The sequence below is a fragment of the Lathyrus oleraceus genome, chromosome 4, assembly GCF_024323335.1.
Source record: "Lathyrus oleraceus cultivar Zhongwan6 chromosome 4, CAAS_Psat_ZW6_1.0, whole genome shotgun sequence".
NCBI classification, from domain to species: domain Eukaryota; kingdom Viridiplantae; phylum Streptophyta; class Magnoliopsida; order Fabales; family Fabaceae; genus Lathyrus; species Lathyrus oleraceus.
The window spans coordinates 43,930,758-43,950,872 of NC_066582.1; the positions used below are offsets into that span (position 1 = coordinate 43,930,758).

The 20,115-nt window shown below is 35.6% G+C and overlaps 1 protein-coding gene across 1 annotated transcript; it reads left to right on the top strand.

The window, feature by feature from the left end:
* Window positions 1-11,097: 11,097 nt before the first annotated feature.
* On the top strand, window positions 11,098-18,890 carry LOC127138761 (uncharacterized). The gene is made up of 25 exons (XM_051065272.1): window positions 11,098-11,398; window positions 11,481-11,553; window positions 11,639-11,727; window positions 11,853-11,908; window positions 12,003-12,078; window positions 12,465-12,531; window positions 12,659-12,725; window positions 12,848-12,914; window positions 13,980-14,063; window positions 14,146-14,187; window positions 14,351-14,509; window positions 14,975-15,052; window positions 15,465-15,533; window positions 15,631-15,696; window positions 15,802-15,930; window positions 16,070-16,126; window positions 16,603-16,692; window positions 16,885-16,950; window positions 17,058-17,126; window positions 17,203-17,307; window positions 17,442-17,567; window positions 17,853-17,911; window positions 17,993-18,029; window positions 18,243-18,421; window positions 18,559-18,890. The coding sequence occupies exons 1-24, from the start codon at window positions 11,258-11,260 to the stop codon at window positions 18,399-18,401; spliced, it is 2,031 nt and encodes a 676-aa protein (XP_050921229.1). The 5' UTR covers window positions 11,098-11,257; the 3' UTR covers window positions 18,402-18,421; window positions 18,559-18,890.
* The last annotated feature ends 1,225 nt before the right edge of the window (window positions 18,891-20,115 follow it).

A 20,115-nucleotide genomic window follows, 5' to 3' on the forward strand; every position in this document is an offset into this window, starting at 1 on the left:
TTGTCACTACATGAAAAAATTTCCATTCCCTATTTGTTTTACTAAAACTTTTAGTAAGTACAAACTTTTTAATAATCAAGAAAATCCATAAATTTTGATAATTTTAATACGATTATTTATCTTTCTCTTATAATATCTTTAAAAAATTTCATTAAACTTAAATGCAGTTTTAGTCTTCTTATTTTAATTTTTCTAACTTTTTAGTCCCTCTTTAAAAAAAATAGTTATTTGGTCTCTCTTTATCATATTTTGTATTTTTTTGATGGTCTCCCTTCATATGACAGTCAAAACTGTGACATGACACGTTGAAATTGACCCCACCTATTAAATTTACCACATCATTAAATGCAACCTAGAAAAAACTTAATTTAAATGATCAAAATTTTAAAATTGTATATATAAATCCAGAAAGCTTAATTTGAAAGAATAAATAATTAATTTTTATTCTAATCTTCGCCATTTCTCATTCATCTTTATCCCCTTCAATACATGCCTTCATCTAAATCCAGAAAGCTTTGAAGTATAAATACACAACATAATTCATAGAAGGTAGAGACTGATTTTTTTTAATAAAAAAAGACATCACAAATCTTCCAAATATTAGCTCCATTATTCTCTAACAAAACAAGATCAAAAGTTCAAAAGCTTTTATCATTTTTCAATGGAAAATAATAATAAAAAAAAAACCTTTCATCCCTTATTCATCATGAAAATAATAACTAAACCAACAATAACATATACCACAACAACATGATAACCCAACATAACAACCAAACAAAAAATAAAGAAGATGAGGGAAGTATTTCTACTGCAGATCCACATGCACTCATAACCACCATCACCGGAAAAAGCTCAAGACACCAACTTTGTTTTGACTCAGAAACCGACCACCACCGCACTTGGAATCCACCGAAAATAAGCTCATCGTCATAGACCCACTGCAACATCTTCCATATACCCCGCGTCACTCTCCCTCCGACCGCCACACCACACGCGACCACCGCATCAACTGCTGACAGTTCTTCTTATTCTCTTTACATTTTTACTATTTCATCATGTGTTACATTTTTTCTTTATGCAAATCATTGTTGTTGTTATATTGTTTAGTGAGTGATTTTCTTTAAGTCTCGTTAGTAAAAGTTAGAGGTAAGTTGGGCCAAATTTGAATTTACACTTGAATTTGGGTTTGACAGAAGAGATTTTTTAGGATTTATGAAAGAAGGGGAGGAAGACGATGAATTTGAGAAGAAGAAGACAACATATTTTTTGATTTAATAATTAATAATAAATAAATTATAATTAAGTAAAATATTAATAATAATAAATAATTTTTTACAAAATGATTTAAATGATGTAACAAATTTTTTAATGTTGTGGTGCCAATTTCACCTTACCATATCAAAAGTTTAAATACAATGTGACGTGGGTAAAAAAACAAACAATAAATATGAAACAAAATGGATTAAAAACTATTTTTTTAGGCAAAATTATTTCAAATGTCCTTTAAGTTATTTTTTTATAACATATTGATTCTTTAAAGTTTTGTTTACTGAACTTGATCCTTTAAGTTAACAAAGATGTTCATCGTGATTTTTTTACCTAAATAATCCAAATTTCAAAAAAAATCCAAAAAAATTCATTTTTTAGATTATGTGTTAATTTGAAGAGGTGGCGTCAAACCAATTGAAATACCCCACTTTGAAATAGGTGGCGTCAAACCAATTGACGTCTGCTCTTAAACATAAAGAGGTGGCGCAAATTGCATTGGCTAGTGCACCTAATGCTGTCAATCCAATTGGCGCCTATGTGTTAATTTAAAAAGGAGGCGCCAATTGATATTAATATTAATACGCGTTTACACAAAAAGGCTAATGTCGTTAATCGAGATGACATGACCGACCTTCGGTCCCACATCCCCTAGCTACCCGAACGCATGACCCTAACCCACGTTGATGATTCACCTCAGGTGTTTGAGTATCTGAGGGCCCAGGAACATCACCCCTAACTATATAAGATTGCCTAAGATATTCAGACAAATCTGTATAGTCTTGTGTATGCATTGAAACGCTACCACCATAGTTGAGTTCATGACCCATGCTAGAGTAGTTGGGCGGTGTTTGAGTTATCGAAGGGCAACTAGGACGGTTGAAGGGCGACATTGGTGTGAATGAAGCATCGAGGAAAGGTTGAAATGATTGTTGTGGTGTTTGGTAGCCATATTGTTGTTGTGTGTTTTTGTTTTGTGATGTTTGGGCTTCTTGGTTGTAGTAGGAGGAATGACGGTTGGTGTTAAATGATCGTTAGGTTTTTTGGCTAAGACGACTATGGTAGGGTGATGTGTTGGGTGCATAGCGATGTTGAGTGTCTTGGTAAGGATCTACTTGTTGGTGGTGGTACAGGGTATGCTCTTGGTATTGTGGTTAGGTGTTTGGCATGCTATGGTCGTAGGTTTGTGTGTTTGTGGTTCAGAAATTTTGATGGATAGGGGGTTGTGAGTAATCGGTCTGACAATGTTGTTAGGGGTTAGATGTTGAACCTTCTTGTGTGTAAGTTGCTTGGTGTGGGTTATATAGGGACATATCCTTGGCGATGAACTCAAATCCAACTGATTTGTACCAAGCCATATAATTACGACTTGGTTTTTCTTCGATTGGCATCATAACTTTAGTTAAGACATGGTCTTAGCGGTGCTTCCATTTTCTACATTCAGATCTAGCGAAGCTTTGCCAAGGGTTAAAGTTCCATCGGTCGTTAACTTTTCGTAAATGTCATTCTCCGAGGTTTGTCGGGGGATCTGTGACGTGTTGAAGCATACTGGACTATAATTTAACATGATCACTATTGTGCATCTCCACAGTGGTGAATCTTATGGTCGGTGTGCATGCAGTCCAAACGATTGCGTCTTGTTCGTTGATTTCATGGTCATGATCCAAGTTTAGATGTGGACGCCAAATGAACTAAAATGTGAACATATATTAGGAAAAATTTCAGTGTACAGGAAACAATGGACCACAATGAGGGGAAGCCAAATTTATCATATGCTGTCAGACTAAAGAGAAGTTGGCGCGACTATGGAAAGTTCCAGATTTTTCGTATTCCTTGCTCCCATGTTATTGTGGCATGCGTGCATACTCGCTAGGACGCTTACGACCATCTATCCTATGTTTACAAGGCCATTACCATCATGAATGTGTATAACGAAAGCTTCTCAGTGCTAGCAATGGAGGAATACTGGCCTCCATATGAAGGGGATATAGTTTGACACAATAATGAGATGCGAAGAAAGAAAAAATAACAGCCAAACAACACGCGTATTAGAACAGAAATGGATATGACTGATAAAATGATAAGATTATGTAGTATATGTCGTCAACCCGGATGCAATAAGAACAAATGCCCCAATCTAGGAGCAACCTCTGCGTCATAATTTAATACCTCATTTCAAATTTTGTAACCTTGGTTTTTTATATATTAATAACTTTTCGTTACAACAAGGTTAACAACAAACATCACTCCAACATAAGCACATTGAACAAGTCTAAATAAATAACACAAATAACAAATATCGAATACATATAATAATACTTAACCACAATATTTAAAAACAACATTTCTAACTGATTACAATAATCAAACTGATGTCATTTGGTCAAAACATCATTTCCCTAGCATCCTTATCAGTTTTTACTCGCACCCAATCAAATATACTATCGAGTCTCTCAATACTTCTAATTTTTTCTCCTTCTGGTATTTTTCCATCTAACCAACGAACCAACACCCTCTTTAGTTGATTGAAACAACAGATGTTCTAGAAGAGTATCACCATCGGAGGCTTGTCTCTCGAATAAATCACTTTTCCATAGCAGCGACAAACACCAAACATGTTTGCAATATGATGAAAAGAGATGTGAAAAAATGAATCACACAACATCTCTATTTATATAAAAAAAAATGCACATTATATTGCGTTACTATGTTTTTTTGAAACTGGGGTAGATTGAGAATTAGTTTGAAACTGGATTATTTTGAGTTTTTTTTTTTAAAATCTGGGGTATTTGAGTAAAAAATTCGTTCACCGTTACCTTTTTATAACATAGTGAAAGTGCTAGTTATAAATGCAATTATTTTAAGTGATACGAGAATCATAACTAGAATCATGAAGTGCAATTAGAAATACAACCGTCATATATTTCTAAATATTTAAAATGTGAGGAAAAAAATATAGAAATCACCCTAAAGAATCAAATTATTAAAAAAAAAACTTAAATAACCAATTTAAAAAAAAATTAAATAATATAATTTTACCTTTTCTTTTAAGGACTAGAAAGTAAAAAATCAAAATATTAAACTAAAAGTGTATTTAAGTATTTTCGATTTTTTTTTAAATAACCATGTTTTTCAATTTTTTTCCGAAAATAACCAATAATTCAAAAAAAACCAAAATAACCAGGTTTTGAAGAGGATGCGCCAGATGAGTTGGCGCACCCCCAATGCATTAAGAGGAGGCGCCAATAGCATTGACACATACATTGGGCTCCTCATGAGGAGGCGCCAATGCTATTGGCGCCTATGTGCTTTTTGTAGTGTAGGCGTCAATTCATCTGGTGCCTGCATGTTCTTTCATGTGGGCGCCAATCCCTCAGGCGCCTGCATGTTATGTAGAATTGATGTCCCGTCTCTATAAATACCACGCCTTGGATGCAATATTTTTCATTCAAAATCATCTCCTAATACCATAATTTGTCTAGTTCAACCACCATCACATTCAGAAACGAAATGCGGATGTAATATTTTCCGCCATTGCGACTCCAATATAGATTCGACTTTGGAACACAGATACGTTTGAACGTCTTAATCGGACGTTGTACAGTTGGTTAGAGGGAGAAATTGGAGAGGGTGAAAGGATTAGAAGAATAGAATGGCTTGTGTCCACGTTCAACCAAAACGGAGAAGTGCGCGAATGAGTGGATATTAAGACCGACCAAGATGCTCGTAGGATGATGCATTACATGTTCAAAATTGTTTTGATGGTTGTAATCGCATAGTTCTTGTATTGTATTTGTTATAATTATTTGTGTTACTGTTTATGTAATGGTACTTTCGTCACAGACGTCTAATATGAAATAAATTTAGTTTTTCATATATTGCAATAGAGGTACATGTAAATTTATCTGGTTGTGCTCGTTCCAACACTAGGACAGTTATTACGATTGTGACCTGACTGATGCCATGAACTATATAGTCTAACCATTTTGTTCGTCGTATCCATTTCGGTTCGAATCCGGGTGCTGTTTGGGCGACCCTTTTTCTTCCTTCACATAACTTCGTTGTGCCAGACGATGTCCCCTTGATATTCTGGCCAATAATCCTCTTTTGCCACTACGGGAAAACTAATTTTATAAACATTTGAAAGGCTGGAGACTTTGTAAACTTCAGATAGCAAGTAGGATGAGTCTCTTCGATCCTTTGAGCATGCCGCAATTACATGGGAGCAGGGGGTACGAAAGGCTTGGAACTTTCCGCAGTCGCACCAACCTCTATCTAGTTCGACTCTGTACTATCCCATCGACACGCCCTCATTGTGATCCATGGACTCGACAACACTACACCAACCTTTAGTTCGGTCAAAGACCGTAACCACGTGTGTGTTTGCTTTGGCATCTTCATGTCTGATGAATTTCATTGAAGCATCACTGAACAACTGTCCAGATTACAACACTGAACTCCATTTTGAGCGTCTGGTTTCAAACAGCGCCCCTAGCCTAAAATATGTTGCATGCACCAAAGCGGTTATATGTAGGTTACAAATGCCTTTAAAGACAGAGTTCATTGATTCCACAATATTTATTGTCATGTGGCCCCAACGCTGACCGTTGTCGTATGCCCTAGTCCACTTCTCCAATGGAATACTATCGATCTATCATACTGCATCTTCATTTGACAATCTTATTTCCTTGCGGTAGTGTTTGAAAGAAGGTTCTGATAATGCGTAACCTGCATTGACAACCTTCTTCCGTGACGTCTTATCTTTGATTTCCCGCATGAAATTCTGAACAATATGTCTAATACAGAACACATGCGTCGAAGGAGGATTTTGCCAGCCGTTATCAATGTTATTATATGCACTGATGATTGAAGAGTGTATGTCGGAGATCAAACATAAGTTAGGCAGAGGTGCAACGTGCAATCAGAGATTTCTTAGGAAAAAACTCCATCCCTCAGTAGTCTCCCCTTCAACTAGGGCAAAGGCGATTGGAAAAATGTTGTTGTTCCCATCTTGTGCCACTGCCATCAGTAACGTTCATTTGTATTTTCCGTACAACCATGTACCATCAATTTGTATAATTGGTTTATAGAAAGAAAAACCTATGATGCATGGTTGACACGCCCAGAAGAGACGATGAAATATTCCATTTGCAACAGCACACGTACCATCTGGTGTATACGCGGGCAATGTTTCCAACTTGACAATAGTCCCGGGAGCATATTGTTTTAGAGCCAACATGTATTTTGGAAGTTGTTTGTAAGACTCCTCTCAATTGCCAAACACTTTTTCAACAACCTTTATCCTAGCTATCCATGCCTTTCTATATGATGGAGTGTACTCGTACTCTACCCTAATATGCGAGATTATTGTACTCACCTTTAACGACGGATTGCCGCCAATGACAGACAATATTTCATCGCATATTAGCTGAGAGCTTAATTTACGATGATCCTGCAATGGGTTTGTCAGCATGCATGTGTGATATGGACCCATTAATCCAATCTCCCAAGACTCGCTCCTCTTCCGGTACGAACCTGACAACCTAAAAAGGGAGTGCTCATTCGGACAATAAACTTTATAACTCGATGCGTCAGTTCTGTCAACTCTGAAATCAGCTGATAGTTGCATGTGGAATTTCTTAATGGCTTTTACACACTCCTTTTTTGTGTGAAATGTGTCTCCTTGTTTCAAAGATCCTTGCATCTGCACGTAAGGATTGTACCATACATCTGCTGAAGGTTCATCTGAACCCAAATTCAACCTTGTCATGTGTTGGGGTGGGCAGTATACATGACTTGCTGGTATTGGCTCCTCTTCCTCGTCAACGTTCACCATTGAATCAACCATGATCTCGACTTCTTCTTCTTCGTCATTTGGAACATTCACCTGAGCTTGTTCATCATCAGTCTCACAAAACACTTGTGACTGATCAATGAACTAAGACACCTGTTGTTGATGTGGTAATATATACAACTTTATATCGTTGTAACCAGATTGTTCGTGACTGACAAACATATGCTGAACATCGTCATCATCTCGAATCTTCTTCTGATAAAATTTTACCTGGTTTTCTGTAAACCAAACCGGATTTTTATAGATGATTTGGCCCACATTAATGCACTGCAATTTCTTTTCTATTATTTGTTTCAGATGTGAAAAATTTGATCATCGATTTATTGTAAACCGAGTTACCTCTGTGTTTCGAAAACAAAAACTGAACAACTGATGATCAAATATTTCACCTTCGACATGGGCATGGATCATGTAATGTCATGTGGAAGACATTTTGTTCAAATATTAAAAATGTAAGTTTCTTTACTGGAATTGAATGGCTTACTAAGTTGTTCATCTGCATAACATAAATAGCATTGCATTGATCACTTGGTTTGTCTATACAGACTTGACCATGCATGCAGTAAAAAGAATCCACATGCAATGACAAGAGTGACAAGAACACACATGCGCCCAGGGAATCCAGGAATCTCTGAAGCAAGGAATCTCTGAGCCCTAATATTCCCTAACTGGTGCCTATTCCCTAGACGCCATAAAGCAACTTGGGCGCCAAGAGGAAGGGCGCCCCTTCACATCAATTGAACTAAGGCGCCACTAGGAAGAGCACCCCTTCCCATTGCCCTACACTAAGGCGCCAAGAGGAAGAACGCCTATTCCTTGCATGTGAAGAATCACATGCATACGCCAAGAGGAAGGGCACATCTTCCTTTGCATGTGGATTCTTCACATGCGCCTAGGACAAAGACAAAGGATTCTTCACATGTGGATTCTGCATTTTGTCATACCATTGTCTTCTTTTGCCATTGCATGCAACCAATCCCATTCTTCTTAGGTTGCAAGCCTACTCACTCATTCATCTATAAACAACCTTTCATATCAACAATATCAAATCATCTTCATCAATACTCATCTATATTCTTCTTTGTCACGCTATTTCTCTACCACACTCAAGCTCTGCAACATCAAATCATGTCTTTGTTGACTATAAGCGATGAACACAGAGGCACACTCGAGAATATCTCGGAATTTGTATGTTATCTCTCTTTTTTTACTTATTTCGTTTTTAGTCTTATACCTTTGTTATCTATGTTTTTCTTACTTCTTATAGAGTTGTCTTTGTTGATTATGTATTTCTTCTTCTTATTGCATTTCTTACTTTTTTGTTATTAGGATCCGAAGCGTTTTAGATGTCGTGTACATGAATATGTACCCCACGATCCTTTAATAGAACCATATATTAGAGGATATGGATTTAGAAATCTACTCAACATTGTTTCGTACTCGGTGGACTACAAGTTCATTCTTGCTTTGTTGGAGAGGTGGAGACCTGAGAGCCACACATTTCACATTCTGATTAGTGAGTGTACCATCACACTTGAGGACATGTACATGTTGTTGGGTCTCTGTATAGATGGAAAGGCCGTGAATGGTATAGTTAACCAAGACAACTCTATATGTAATGAATTATTGGATGCCCCTTTGTTAGACGACAAAATTGAGGGAGAGACATCCGGTCAAGCAAGGGGGCAAGGTATAAATTTAAAATACCTTAAACAATATTATGCCAATATAGTATTGTCCGAAGATTCAACCGAGTACGAGAAAATAATAAAAGCTCGGTGTTGTATTATGATTTTATTTGGTAATTTTTTGTTTCCAAAAAGTACAGGTAATTATGTAAATATAATGTATTTACCTTTACTACAAAACATTAATAAGGTAAACACTTATAGTTAGGGTCCAGCTGTGTTGGCCCATATATATAGTGCAATGTGTAAAACTGCAAAAAAAGAATACCTGCACTTTTTTTTCATGTACGTATTTGCTTCATGCTCGGGGTTGGTCAAGAATTCCGTCGCTCGCCTCGATAAATGAGCGTCCATTCGTGTTTCCGTTTGCAACCAAGTAAGTCTAACACTTTACCATTTACCATTTACCATTTAGTTAATTATATTTTATATTATAATTAACAGTAAATAATATTTTTCACTTTTTTTTAATCTAAGGTGGTCAGTAAGGGGGATGAACTACAATAGGTGTCTGAAACACGCTATTGTAGTCTATCGCAATCTATTGGACCACATTGGACATGACGATGTAATAATCCTACATAACTATATTTTAATTTAAAAATACTTATAAAATTATTTTCCATCTAATCGTTTCGTATTGTTTTATAGTTTATCTGAAGGCCATATCTGGGTCTGGATCATGATGTGAACCATGACGATGCTGCAGTTTGGACATCGAAGACACCGATTATCCGATTCACTATGGTGGAAATGCACCAGAGTAACCGGGTCAAACTGCAGTTCGACATGCTACAACAGATTCCAGAATCTCCCACGTGTTTGGGGAATTAACATCAAAAAAGGGTTGATGCATAATGAGATTATTCTGACTAGAGAAACTTTACAAAAGAGATGTGTCGTCAATGGAGGAATTGACGACAACACATCTTAAACGAACCAGTCATCCATGGTGCAAGACCGACTCAACAATATATGACATGGTTTAGGTCGGTAACAACTCAACAATTTGTATCTGAGCCGCGGTATTTGATGGATCCACGCCAACTTGCTTCGTCATCGTACGCCCCACAACAATTCCCCACCCAACACCAATGTGAACCGACACAAACCCAACAACCAACCACACAACATCAACCTACCACATACACACAACAACCAAACACCCAACCTCGCAACCCGTTCATGCCATCCACCCAATAACCAACCATCCAACGCCGCAATCCATTCATACCACCCACCCAAACACAATACCAAGAATCAAACCCCGCAACCACAACCGTCTATAGCCCAGATGATTCATATGGGTTACTTCATCGTAGCCCCCCACCAATGACCACCCAAACATCCCATCAACATAACACCAAACCATTATTTAACTATAGTACGTCCCAAGAACCATTGCTTCGTTTCCAAAACGACTCAATGGCCCAATTTAGGCAACTATACCGTCCCCAATTCACCCAACCCCAACGACCTAACTACGATGACATGGGCACCGGACTCTATTACGGAAGCGCCGTTGGCCAGAGCCCCTCCGGATATTGCGAACAAATGATGACACATCTGTCAAATACCGCTGGAACTTCCGCCGGACCTTTCCACCAGCTATCGCTCGATCAGGTCAACACACAAAGACCTCAAACACCTCAAGAAAATCGTGGGAGACCTCAGAGACAAACTAACGCACCTGGATGTGGAACATGAAGACGTTATAATCGGGTCGGTCATTAGTTTATTGTCAGTCTAATGTAACTAATTATTACATCATCAATAAATTTTTTTTTTCTATTACTATTTTTTATTTATTAAATAAACAAAATTAAAAATTAAAAAAATAAAAATAAAAATACAAGGGGTGTATGCGACAGATGAATTGGCGCATACACCATCCATTGCACCTAGGCGCCAGGAGCATTGACGCCTTCTCATGAGGACCAATGCATGCGCCAATAACATTGGCGCCTCCTCATGAGGAGCCCAAATGCATGCGGCAATGCTATTGACGCATCCTCTTAATGCATTAGGGGTGCGCCAATTCATCTGACGCATCCTCTTCAAAAACTGATTATTTTGGTATTTTTTTTTGAATTATTGATTATTTTCGATTTTTTTTTGGTTATTTAAAAAAAAAATTCAGTATTTTCATTATAGTTTATCCATTTTTTTCTATAAAAAACAATTAAATATATTATTAATAAATTATTAATTAATATCATCTCAAACTTTAAAAATGATAACTAAATACCAACACAATATTTCAAAACATCTTTTCTCTCCTCACCAATTTGTAATTGTAACATCTCTAACCTACCAATATAGCAAATAGACGGTAAGAGAAAATAAAAACCGAAAAAATAAAGAAAAAACAAAGAAAGCAACGAATTGACGAAATTCAAAAGAAAGAAAACCCCAAAACCGTTTGAAATTGAATTCAAAATTCGAAAGCATGGAACCAGAAGACTGGGATTTGAGCGCCGTAGACCTCGATTCCCTTGAAAGAGACGCTTATCAGAAGATTGCTCAACTCCGTTCCCACCACCCTCCTCCTCATTCTTCAAACCCTCCTCCCGCTTCACGTTTTCAAAGAGTAAAGTTACATTCTTTTTCAGTTTTTCTTTTCCATCATTTTTTGGATCACTCATTCATTACCATAATCTATCTCATTTTAGGTTGATGCTTTGCCTCAAGGTGCTAGAACACTACCCCCTTCATTGAAGCCAGTGACAAACAACACTAACAAGAGTATTTATGCTTGTTTTTTCATCATTATTTATGTTTTTTTTTTCTATGTTGGGATTTATTACATTTATTTATTATTTATAAGCAGATGAACATTCTAAAGAATTGATTAAAGCTTCTGTCAAATTTTTTCTCCATTCAAGTGGAAATATTGCGGCAAAGTTTCAATATGACCAGGTTTCTTTTGTTCACTGTTTATTTACACAAATTAGGTTTTATAATTTTATTATGATTGACCTTGTGCACGAGCCGATGAAGAGGTTTGTGGCTAATGCTTTAGGCTTTTGTAATGTTTGTGTTAGGTAATAGTTGCTGCTTTTAGAAGAATCCCTAAATCTATTTGGAATGCCAAGGAAAGGTATGTCGCGTGTGCGTGCCAGTGGCGAGTGGATTGTTTATCTGGATTTGTCGTCTGTGTTGTTGTTTTAGCTTATGAAAACTTGAGTCTGTAGGTTATGGGTTTTCCCTCTATCTTCTTTGTCAGAAGCTGAAAAGGTTCTTAGAGAAATATCTGGTTATAATGTTCAGGTAATAAATTCTTCCGTTTATGTGGTTCATGAACTTCAAATCTCTACGGTAGAGATATTTAATTTCCTACATGCTTTTAAGTTCTTTTTTTTTTTTTGCCTCCACGCTGTATGTGCACTCATTGATGTTCTAAACTTCTAATGAGAGAGATAGGTTATCACGGAAGTAAAGCATCATATGTGAATAATAGAATTGGGTATTGAGTTGGGGTCACTAATTCAATAAATGTATTGTTCATTGAATCATTCATATTATAATCTGCAATCTTAGAGTGAGGACTAGTAACGATGTTTGCCATATTTTGTGATTTTTATCTGATATGATTGTGGTCCTTAATTTCTATATGTTCTAGCCTTCTCCCTACATTTATGCAAATTATTTTACAGGTGGAGAACTTAGATCCCTTAGTGCAGCGTGCTATTGCTGCTGCCACTTCTGTCCCTGATCTTCGAGGTATAAGCCGAATGTTCTGACTATCAGTTTTTCTGTTCTCTCCTTTCTATATCAGCAAAAGATTTATGTATATATTGGTTATTCCCTAAAAATTTCTGAAGTTTCTAGTTTTTATCTTTACTGATAGATCGATATGATAAGATCCCTGACTATGTTGAAACAAAGCTTTTGCCATTTCAGCGAGACGGTATAAGGTATGCACTGGCTTGCTCATATTTTTCTCATCAGTCTCATATTATATGGAATGTTCATTTTTTCCTCGGCAATTTGTTCTTTTACTTTGCATTGATTTTAGTTATTTTTTGTTTGTTTTCAGGTTCATATTGCAGCATGGATGTCGTGCTTTTTTAGCGGATGAAATGGGACTGGGGAAAACTTTGCAGGCAATTCACTGTCTAAAACTAAATTATTTCCATACATTCAAGTTTCAACTGTTTTATGTGTTTTATAGCAGTTCAACAAACATGCAACTTTTGTTGATTATCTTTTTTCTCCTACCTTCTGCATTTACAAAATGAGTATTCAGTATCTTCAATGTTAATTAAGTTATGGTAGAAATCAGACTTGATACTTGACAGTATAACTTAATTCACAATTAGTACACAAGAATCACATTATAGCCACAGTAGCATCCACGAATTGAGTATAATTCTCTTTTGTAACTCCAGCGGTGTAATATGTTGGAGTTATGATCTTCATTTCTTAGGTTGTTACTTTGCTATGACTGCAACTGCCTTTTAGTAAGGGTGAAAAGTAAAATTATGTTTACAGTTCATACTACCCCTGCACAATCAATGCAGGTGCGCATTAAGCAAAAATTATATTGCCTGCCCAGTTCTCTCGTGTAGATTACTCTTGTAACACTTTAGTTGTCTCAACTCTCAAGGCAATGCAGTAATACATATCTGCCATGCATTTGTTTGTCTGTCATTGATATAATAATTTTCTTGCACACTTGGCAATTGTTTATATTGCTAAATGTAAGCTTTTTTAGTCCATCAGATCATCTTTGAATAAATTGCTAGCTATTATTTATTCTGACTTCGATGACTGGGCAGGCTAAGTACTTGTTCCTTGCCAGAATTACCCATTCTATTTCATAGGAGTCAACATCAGTTTTGAAATAAAGCATATTTTACAGATACTTCAATTTACATGCATCTTAACATCAACTGTTGACACTACCAAAGTCCCATCCCATATAATGATCGGAAATCCCTAAACTAGATAAGTAAAATAAACATTATGGGCTTTTTATGCTTGTGTGGGAGAAGAGGAAAGTAGGCTTATGGTGGAAGGAATTCTGTTTATTGTTAGTTAACTTGTGGTTTGGGTGGCCTCGTCTGTCTTTCTGTTCTTCATTCTAAAAGAAAATTTGGCAATGTTTATTCTGTTGGAGTACCATATTACAGAAGAGTTACATGTATAGTTTCTATTGGTTTTTGCAGGCCATTGCTGTAGCTGCATGTGTTCAGGATTCATGGCCTGTTCTTGTTCTTACGCCATCTGCATTACGCTTGCAATGGGCTTCTGTAAGGGTTTTATTTCTATATTTTCATAATTTTTTGTAACACACTTGGTAACATATGTCCTTATTGTTTTGCTTTGATTTAGATGATTCAACAATGGCTGAATATTCCTTCATCAGATATACTTGTATGTTTTCCACAATCCCTTCATTGACTTTTATTCTTTTTGTTTATTCCTTATTGGTTGGTATTTAAAACTTTCAGAGATTTATTTTTGGTTCTGTATGTTCCCGTTCTGATTAAGTTTACCATTTGTAAGTTCTCTTACACTACCCAATCATCATGATTAGGTTGTCTTATCTCAAAGTGGTGGGTCAAATAGAGGGGGTTTCAATGTAGTATCTCCTCCAAGTGTCAAAAACAGCATTCATCTGGATGGACTATTCAACATTATCTCATATGATATGGTGGCAAAGCTACAAAATACGCTTATGGAGTCTGATTTTAAGGTTAGTGCTGCCAGTTTTCTTAGTTTTCTAACTTCATTGTAGTTCCTAAGTTCCGACTTTAACCATATGTCAGTATATGCTGTTAGTCTTCAATCGTAGGCAGTGAGTACAATGAATGAAGTAAGTCGTCTATATATTATGACTAAAAGTGTTTAAATATATGAAAGTTGATAAAGTACTTTTTGTTTGTAAATTAGTGTCGTTATGTTCAACAGACAATGGTGCATTATGCTAGGGCTGTTAAAAACGTGTTCGCTGAAAAATGAATTGTGAAAATGTTGTAAAGATTGTTGAAGGCTACAGAGTACATATTAGGTGGAGGATTTATTATTATTGGGTTATATGTACTTTACCATCAGATATTTTCCCTGAAAAGATGACCGCGTCTCTATCTACCTGTGTGCATGTACTTCACTAATTGATGCTTATAAATCACACTCTTAGCTTCAAACTATTTTTATGCAGGTTGTAATTGCTGACGAGTCACACTTTCTGAAAAATGCTCAGGCAAAGAGGACAACTACTTCTCTTCCAGTTATAAAGGTACTCATTCTTGAAAGCCATAATCACATGCTTGCTTCTAGTCTCTTATACTCGGGTCTAAAGCGAGTACATGTATTATAAAACGTAGAAAACAAACACATAACAAAAGATAAAAGAGGAAGACTGAGAATCAGAAAGATATTTAACCAAAAAAGAAAAGGAATACAAACAAAAAAATCTGTGGTGTCTGGTGTGTGCAAAGCACGTGCCAAGGGCCTGTCCTCTGAACCCTGATTACCTTCCCCTCTTCCCCAAAAGGAAGTCTGGTGCTAAATGTGAAACATTTTGATTGGATAGTATTTTAGCTTTGTTATTATTCAATTTGTAGAGATTGCATAGCTCCTGAATAATACCTATTCAATTCTCTCATGCTTTCATCACTTAAAAACTAAAGTTTATGCGCCCATTTCAGAAAGCTAAATATGCAATATTGCTTAGTGGAACTCCTGCTTTATCCCGACCAATTGAACTATTCAAACAGGTAAGTTATTCATGTCTAGTAAGTCTAATACCTCACTAATGCTCAACATTGATGGAGGAATCTACATTTTGATAATCTCTTTGAAACTTTGTTATAGCTGGAAGCTTTGTATCCTGATGTGTATAAGAATGTTCATGAATATGGTAACCGGTATTGCAAGGGTGTAAGTAATCTCATCTTTGTTACATGTATGATTTTTAAATTAGCCACTCTCCTTTTGCTTTTACTGGATAAGTATTCCAGCTTGTCGTTTGCATGGATTTTCCAGGGAGTTTTTGGACTTTATCAAGGGGCAAGTAATCATGAAGAATTGCACAATTTGATGAAGGCCACATCGATGATTCGAAGGCTTAAAAAGGATGTTCTTTCTGAACTTCCTGTTAAGCGTAGGCAACAAGTGCGTACATTCATCATCCCCATTTTTCTTTGCAATCGGTTTATATAGTGCACGCTTTGACCATGTTTTTTTCAACGCGTGTAGCTTATGGTGCAACTTCAAAGTTCTTTATTGTATTTGTTTTATAATTGATTTTTAGGTCTTCCTAGACTTGGCTGACAAGGACATGAAGCAAATTAATATTCTATTTCGCGAGGTAACTCAACATATTTGTTATTCATCTTGAGATGAGGATTGTATCATTCAGTTCTGTTAGGTTATAACTCAAACTAGTTATGAAATGCAGTTTCTATGTGTCTTTATTCCTTGCAATATTCTTTTAGCTTATTTTATTGCGTCTAGCATTTGTCATAGGATTGTTGAATTTCAATGTTCAAACGAGTAAGTTTACTTTGTCTGGAATGTTTGGTTGGTATTCATATCACACGTATTTTATTTAACTTGTTTTTGTTAATAAATGAATTGTAGTTTAGCCTTGTGAGAGATGAAGAGATGACTGGATTTTTTTACTTCTGAAATGGTTTGGAATGGGCTTTTAGGCATTTTTATCTAGAAACGTGGCTTTAATTGTTTTTTTTACCAAGAATATGTTATTTTAAAAACAGTAATATTTTTGTTGTGCACAGCAGTTTAAGGTGGTAAAGCTGACCTGTATTGATTTTTGTTTTGCAGTTGGAGAGGGTAAAACTCAAAATTAAGGCAGCTAGCTCACAAGAGGAGGTTGAATCACTCAAGTTTGCCGAAAAGAATCTTATTAACAAGGTATTAATGGAAGCAGTTGTGCTCATAGATTAAGTGCACAACTTGTTTTAGAGATTGTTACTATTTCCTAGAACTTGAAAAGGTTTATAGTTAACTGCAATGCCTGCTCATATCCCTTATGTATGCCAGCAAATCTAAACATTATGACTGTTGTGTGATTTAACATTGAACCTCTGATTCATTCAATTCCAGATTTATACTGATTCTGCTGAAGCCAAGATTCCAGCTGTTCTTGATTATCTTGGAACTGTAATCGAGGTATGCTGCAGCTTCTTCTCTTTAAAGCAATTGAAGATTAATACTTTCAACCAAGCTGTTGATCACCATAACATGTGGTAATTCTATGTATGTAATGATTGCCGCAGGCAGGTTGCAAGTTTCTTATATTTGCACACCATCTATCAATGATTGATGCGATACACGAGTTTCTTCTTGTAAGGCCCCTTAAATTTTAAACATTTCATAAATAAGTGATGATAAACACTTACGAGAACTGTTCAAAATTTCCAGAAAAAAAAGGTTGGTTGTATCCGGATTGATGGAGGTACACCTTCTGGATCAAGGCAACAGTTGGTTACAGAGTTTCAGGAAAAAGATTCTATCAAGGCAGCAGTGGTATTGCAATTTGATTCCTATGTTTTGTTGTAATCATTTTTCTGTTTGATCTGTTTAGTTTGGACTATAGTTCTGGTGTAAAATGTGGTTCAATTTAGAGATGATAATTTCCTGTTGATTTTGTTGTCCTGCAGCTATCTATCAAAGCTGGAGGTGTCGGGTTAACATTGACTGCTGCCAGCACCGTCCTCTTTGCAGAATTGTCTTGGACTCCTGGTGATCTAATTCAGGCCGAAGACCGTGTTCATAGAATTGGACAGGTATATTTTCAAACATGGTTGCTGTTAAGTTGAAAAGAAAGGAAAAGAGTGATCTTAAATGCTGTGTTGTAGTTTAAATAAAAATCAGCATCAACAGTAAGAGAGTACAAGCACGGTATTGCTTTAGAAATTGTGGTGATATCCTAAAATTTGTGATAGATTATCTCTTTAAAGAAAACATCTCTTAAATGAAAATATGTCATTGCTAAGCTTAGCTGATAGGTAGTTCAGTTTCAACGACAATCTGTGATGTAATGATTATGACTTTCTCGCTTTTGTTTTCAGGTGTCTTCAGTAAATATATACTACTTGCTTGCAAATGACACAGTTGATGATATCATGTGGTAGGTTGTGTTTTTTAGCAGTCCTCTAATTGACCTGACATCTTTGATGCATTGATGATCTTATAATTTTCCACATCACAGGGACGTAGTGCAAAGCAAACTGGACAATTTAGGACAGGTATATCTCTATTTTGTTTGGGAACTCTGTCACATCTAGTGCAATTTGAAAGTAATTGTAAAAACAGTTTCTGCACAGTATGGTGCTAAGAGGTTCAGTTCTGCTTTTGTGTCTATATCTTTTAGAGAAGATTTATACTCAAGTAGTTTTTAGTAATGTGGGTTTTATGTTTTTAAGACGAATTCTGAACTTTAGTTATTGAAAAAAAATCAGATGCTTGATGGTCATGAGAACACCTTAAAGGTCTCGGATGATCAACCGCCATCGAGAAGCCCTGCAAAGCAGAAAACTCTTGATCATTTCGTCAGGAGATGTGACAACAGCACGAGTGGATTGGAACATCAGTCATCCCCCAAACGTCCCCGGTACTGACCCATAAGTTCTGTGAAATGGTAAGTAAATCCGTAACTGCTGTATATCTGCAAGCATATGCTCACCTCTACTCGGAGAACATGTAGAATGCTGCAGCAATATTTATTGTTTAGAAGCTTCCCTATAATATTACTTTGGAATTTTGACATAACAACAGGTTCTCATAGTGGAATATGATCGCATGTTGACACTGATACTCGCTCAGTGGGAAAGACATAGTAGCTAAAATAGGTGGTCAGCACAGCTAGAATTGCAAGTAGCAACTCTAAACGATGCTGCTGGTATGACAATGGCTATGTGAAGTCTTAGCCAACAGATTTTGGTTGTATGGCTTAACAACTTGTCCCCCCTATAGTTGTGTGTGGGACTTGTACATAGTTCTATCTCTGGTCCTATTTATAATCTGATGTATCTAGATTGTATAATCAATGTATCTAGACTCTATAATGCATCAGAGATATTGATTATTCAATGAATTTAAAAAGTCAATTTTCTCTTATAAATAGGACTAGAGAATACATTTTTTGATGAAAATGTAAAATTTTATATTCTCTTCGATGTTAATTATTTTTTCTCAGTGCTCGCATGGGAGAAATTCGTAGAAAGAATGTGTTAATTATGATTTATAATTTGTTGTGTTTATTTAACCTCAAGAAAAAAGATTCTCTGATCATCAAGAGGATGATACGCATTTTAAAAAGTAAAAGATAAGTGTTTATGAATTAGAAAGTATATTTTTTTTTATGTTAATCCAATTGTTTTCAGAAGAAACTAAAATAAAACTAAAATAAAAAACTTGTATATTGACTTTAATAAAAATAAAATTATTATTTTTATTTTATTTTAAATACTTTTTTTTATAAGTGAGTTTGTTATCTTTTGTTTAAAGGGCATAAATTAATATTATCCTATTTTATATAGTCAAAAGTATCATTATAACACAAATTTATTAGCTGTTTCAGCTCAATCATTTAAGGGGAATATTTTATTCACCTAATTGAATAAGGGTGATGATGATTTCTTGATAAGTGTATCGATATTTTTGCAGTAATAAAAAGAGTATTAAATCCACATTTATTTATCAAAATAATAATTGTGTAAGTATAAAAAGTAATAATTGAGAGGTGGGGGTTTCAAGTTTGTAATTGTAAATAAAATAAGTGTTCTGACAATTTAGAAAAAGTGGTCAGATTTTGTCTAGAATCCCTTATTTCTTCCCTGTTGATTTTTAATGTATTATATAAATCAAGTGTCAGTTATATTTCCACGACAAGTTAACAAGACCATTATACTCAATCCCTTGGTGTATATCTCACTCATTCCTATTAGAGATCTCATATCCCTATTCAACCAACGTAATTGAAATCAGACGATGATATAATACGTTAACTCTAAGGTCATTACTCAAGGTCTCTTATCCCTATTCACCCGACGTAAGTACGATAATTTCCCTAGACCAGACGCATAGGCTAAGAGTCAGTATTTCATGTACGTCCATAATCACATTAACGAAGTATATCAAATAATGTGCTTTAAGTAAAAGAAGCAATTAAAAAGAAATAACTAAGATAATTCATACAACATCAAATTAAAGAAATGTCCAACAGGTTCAAAACAAGATCATCAGACAAAACCTAACCTAAAAGTGTTTAGCTACTCGTACTGATAAATTACAATATTAAATAAGAATAAGATTGCATAAGAATTCCTTGAA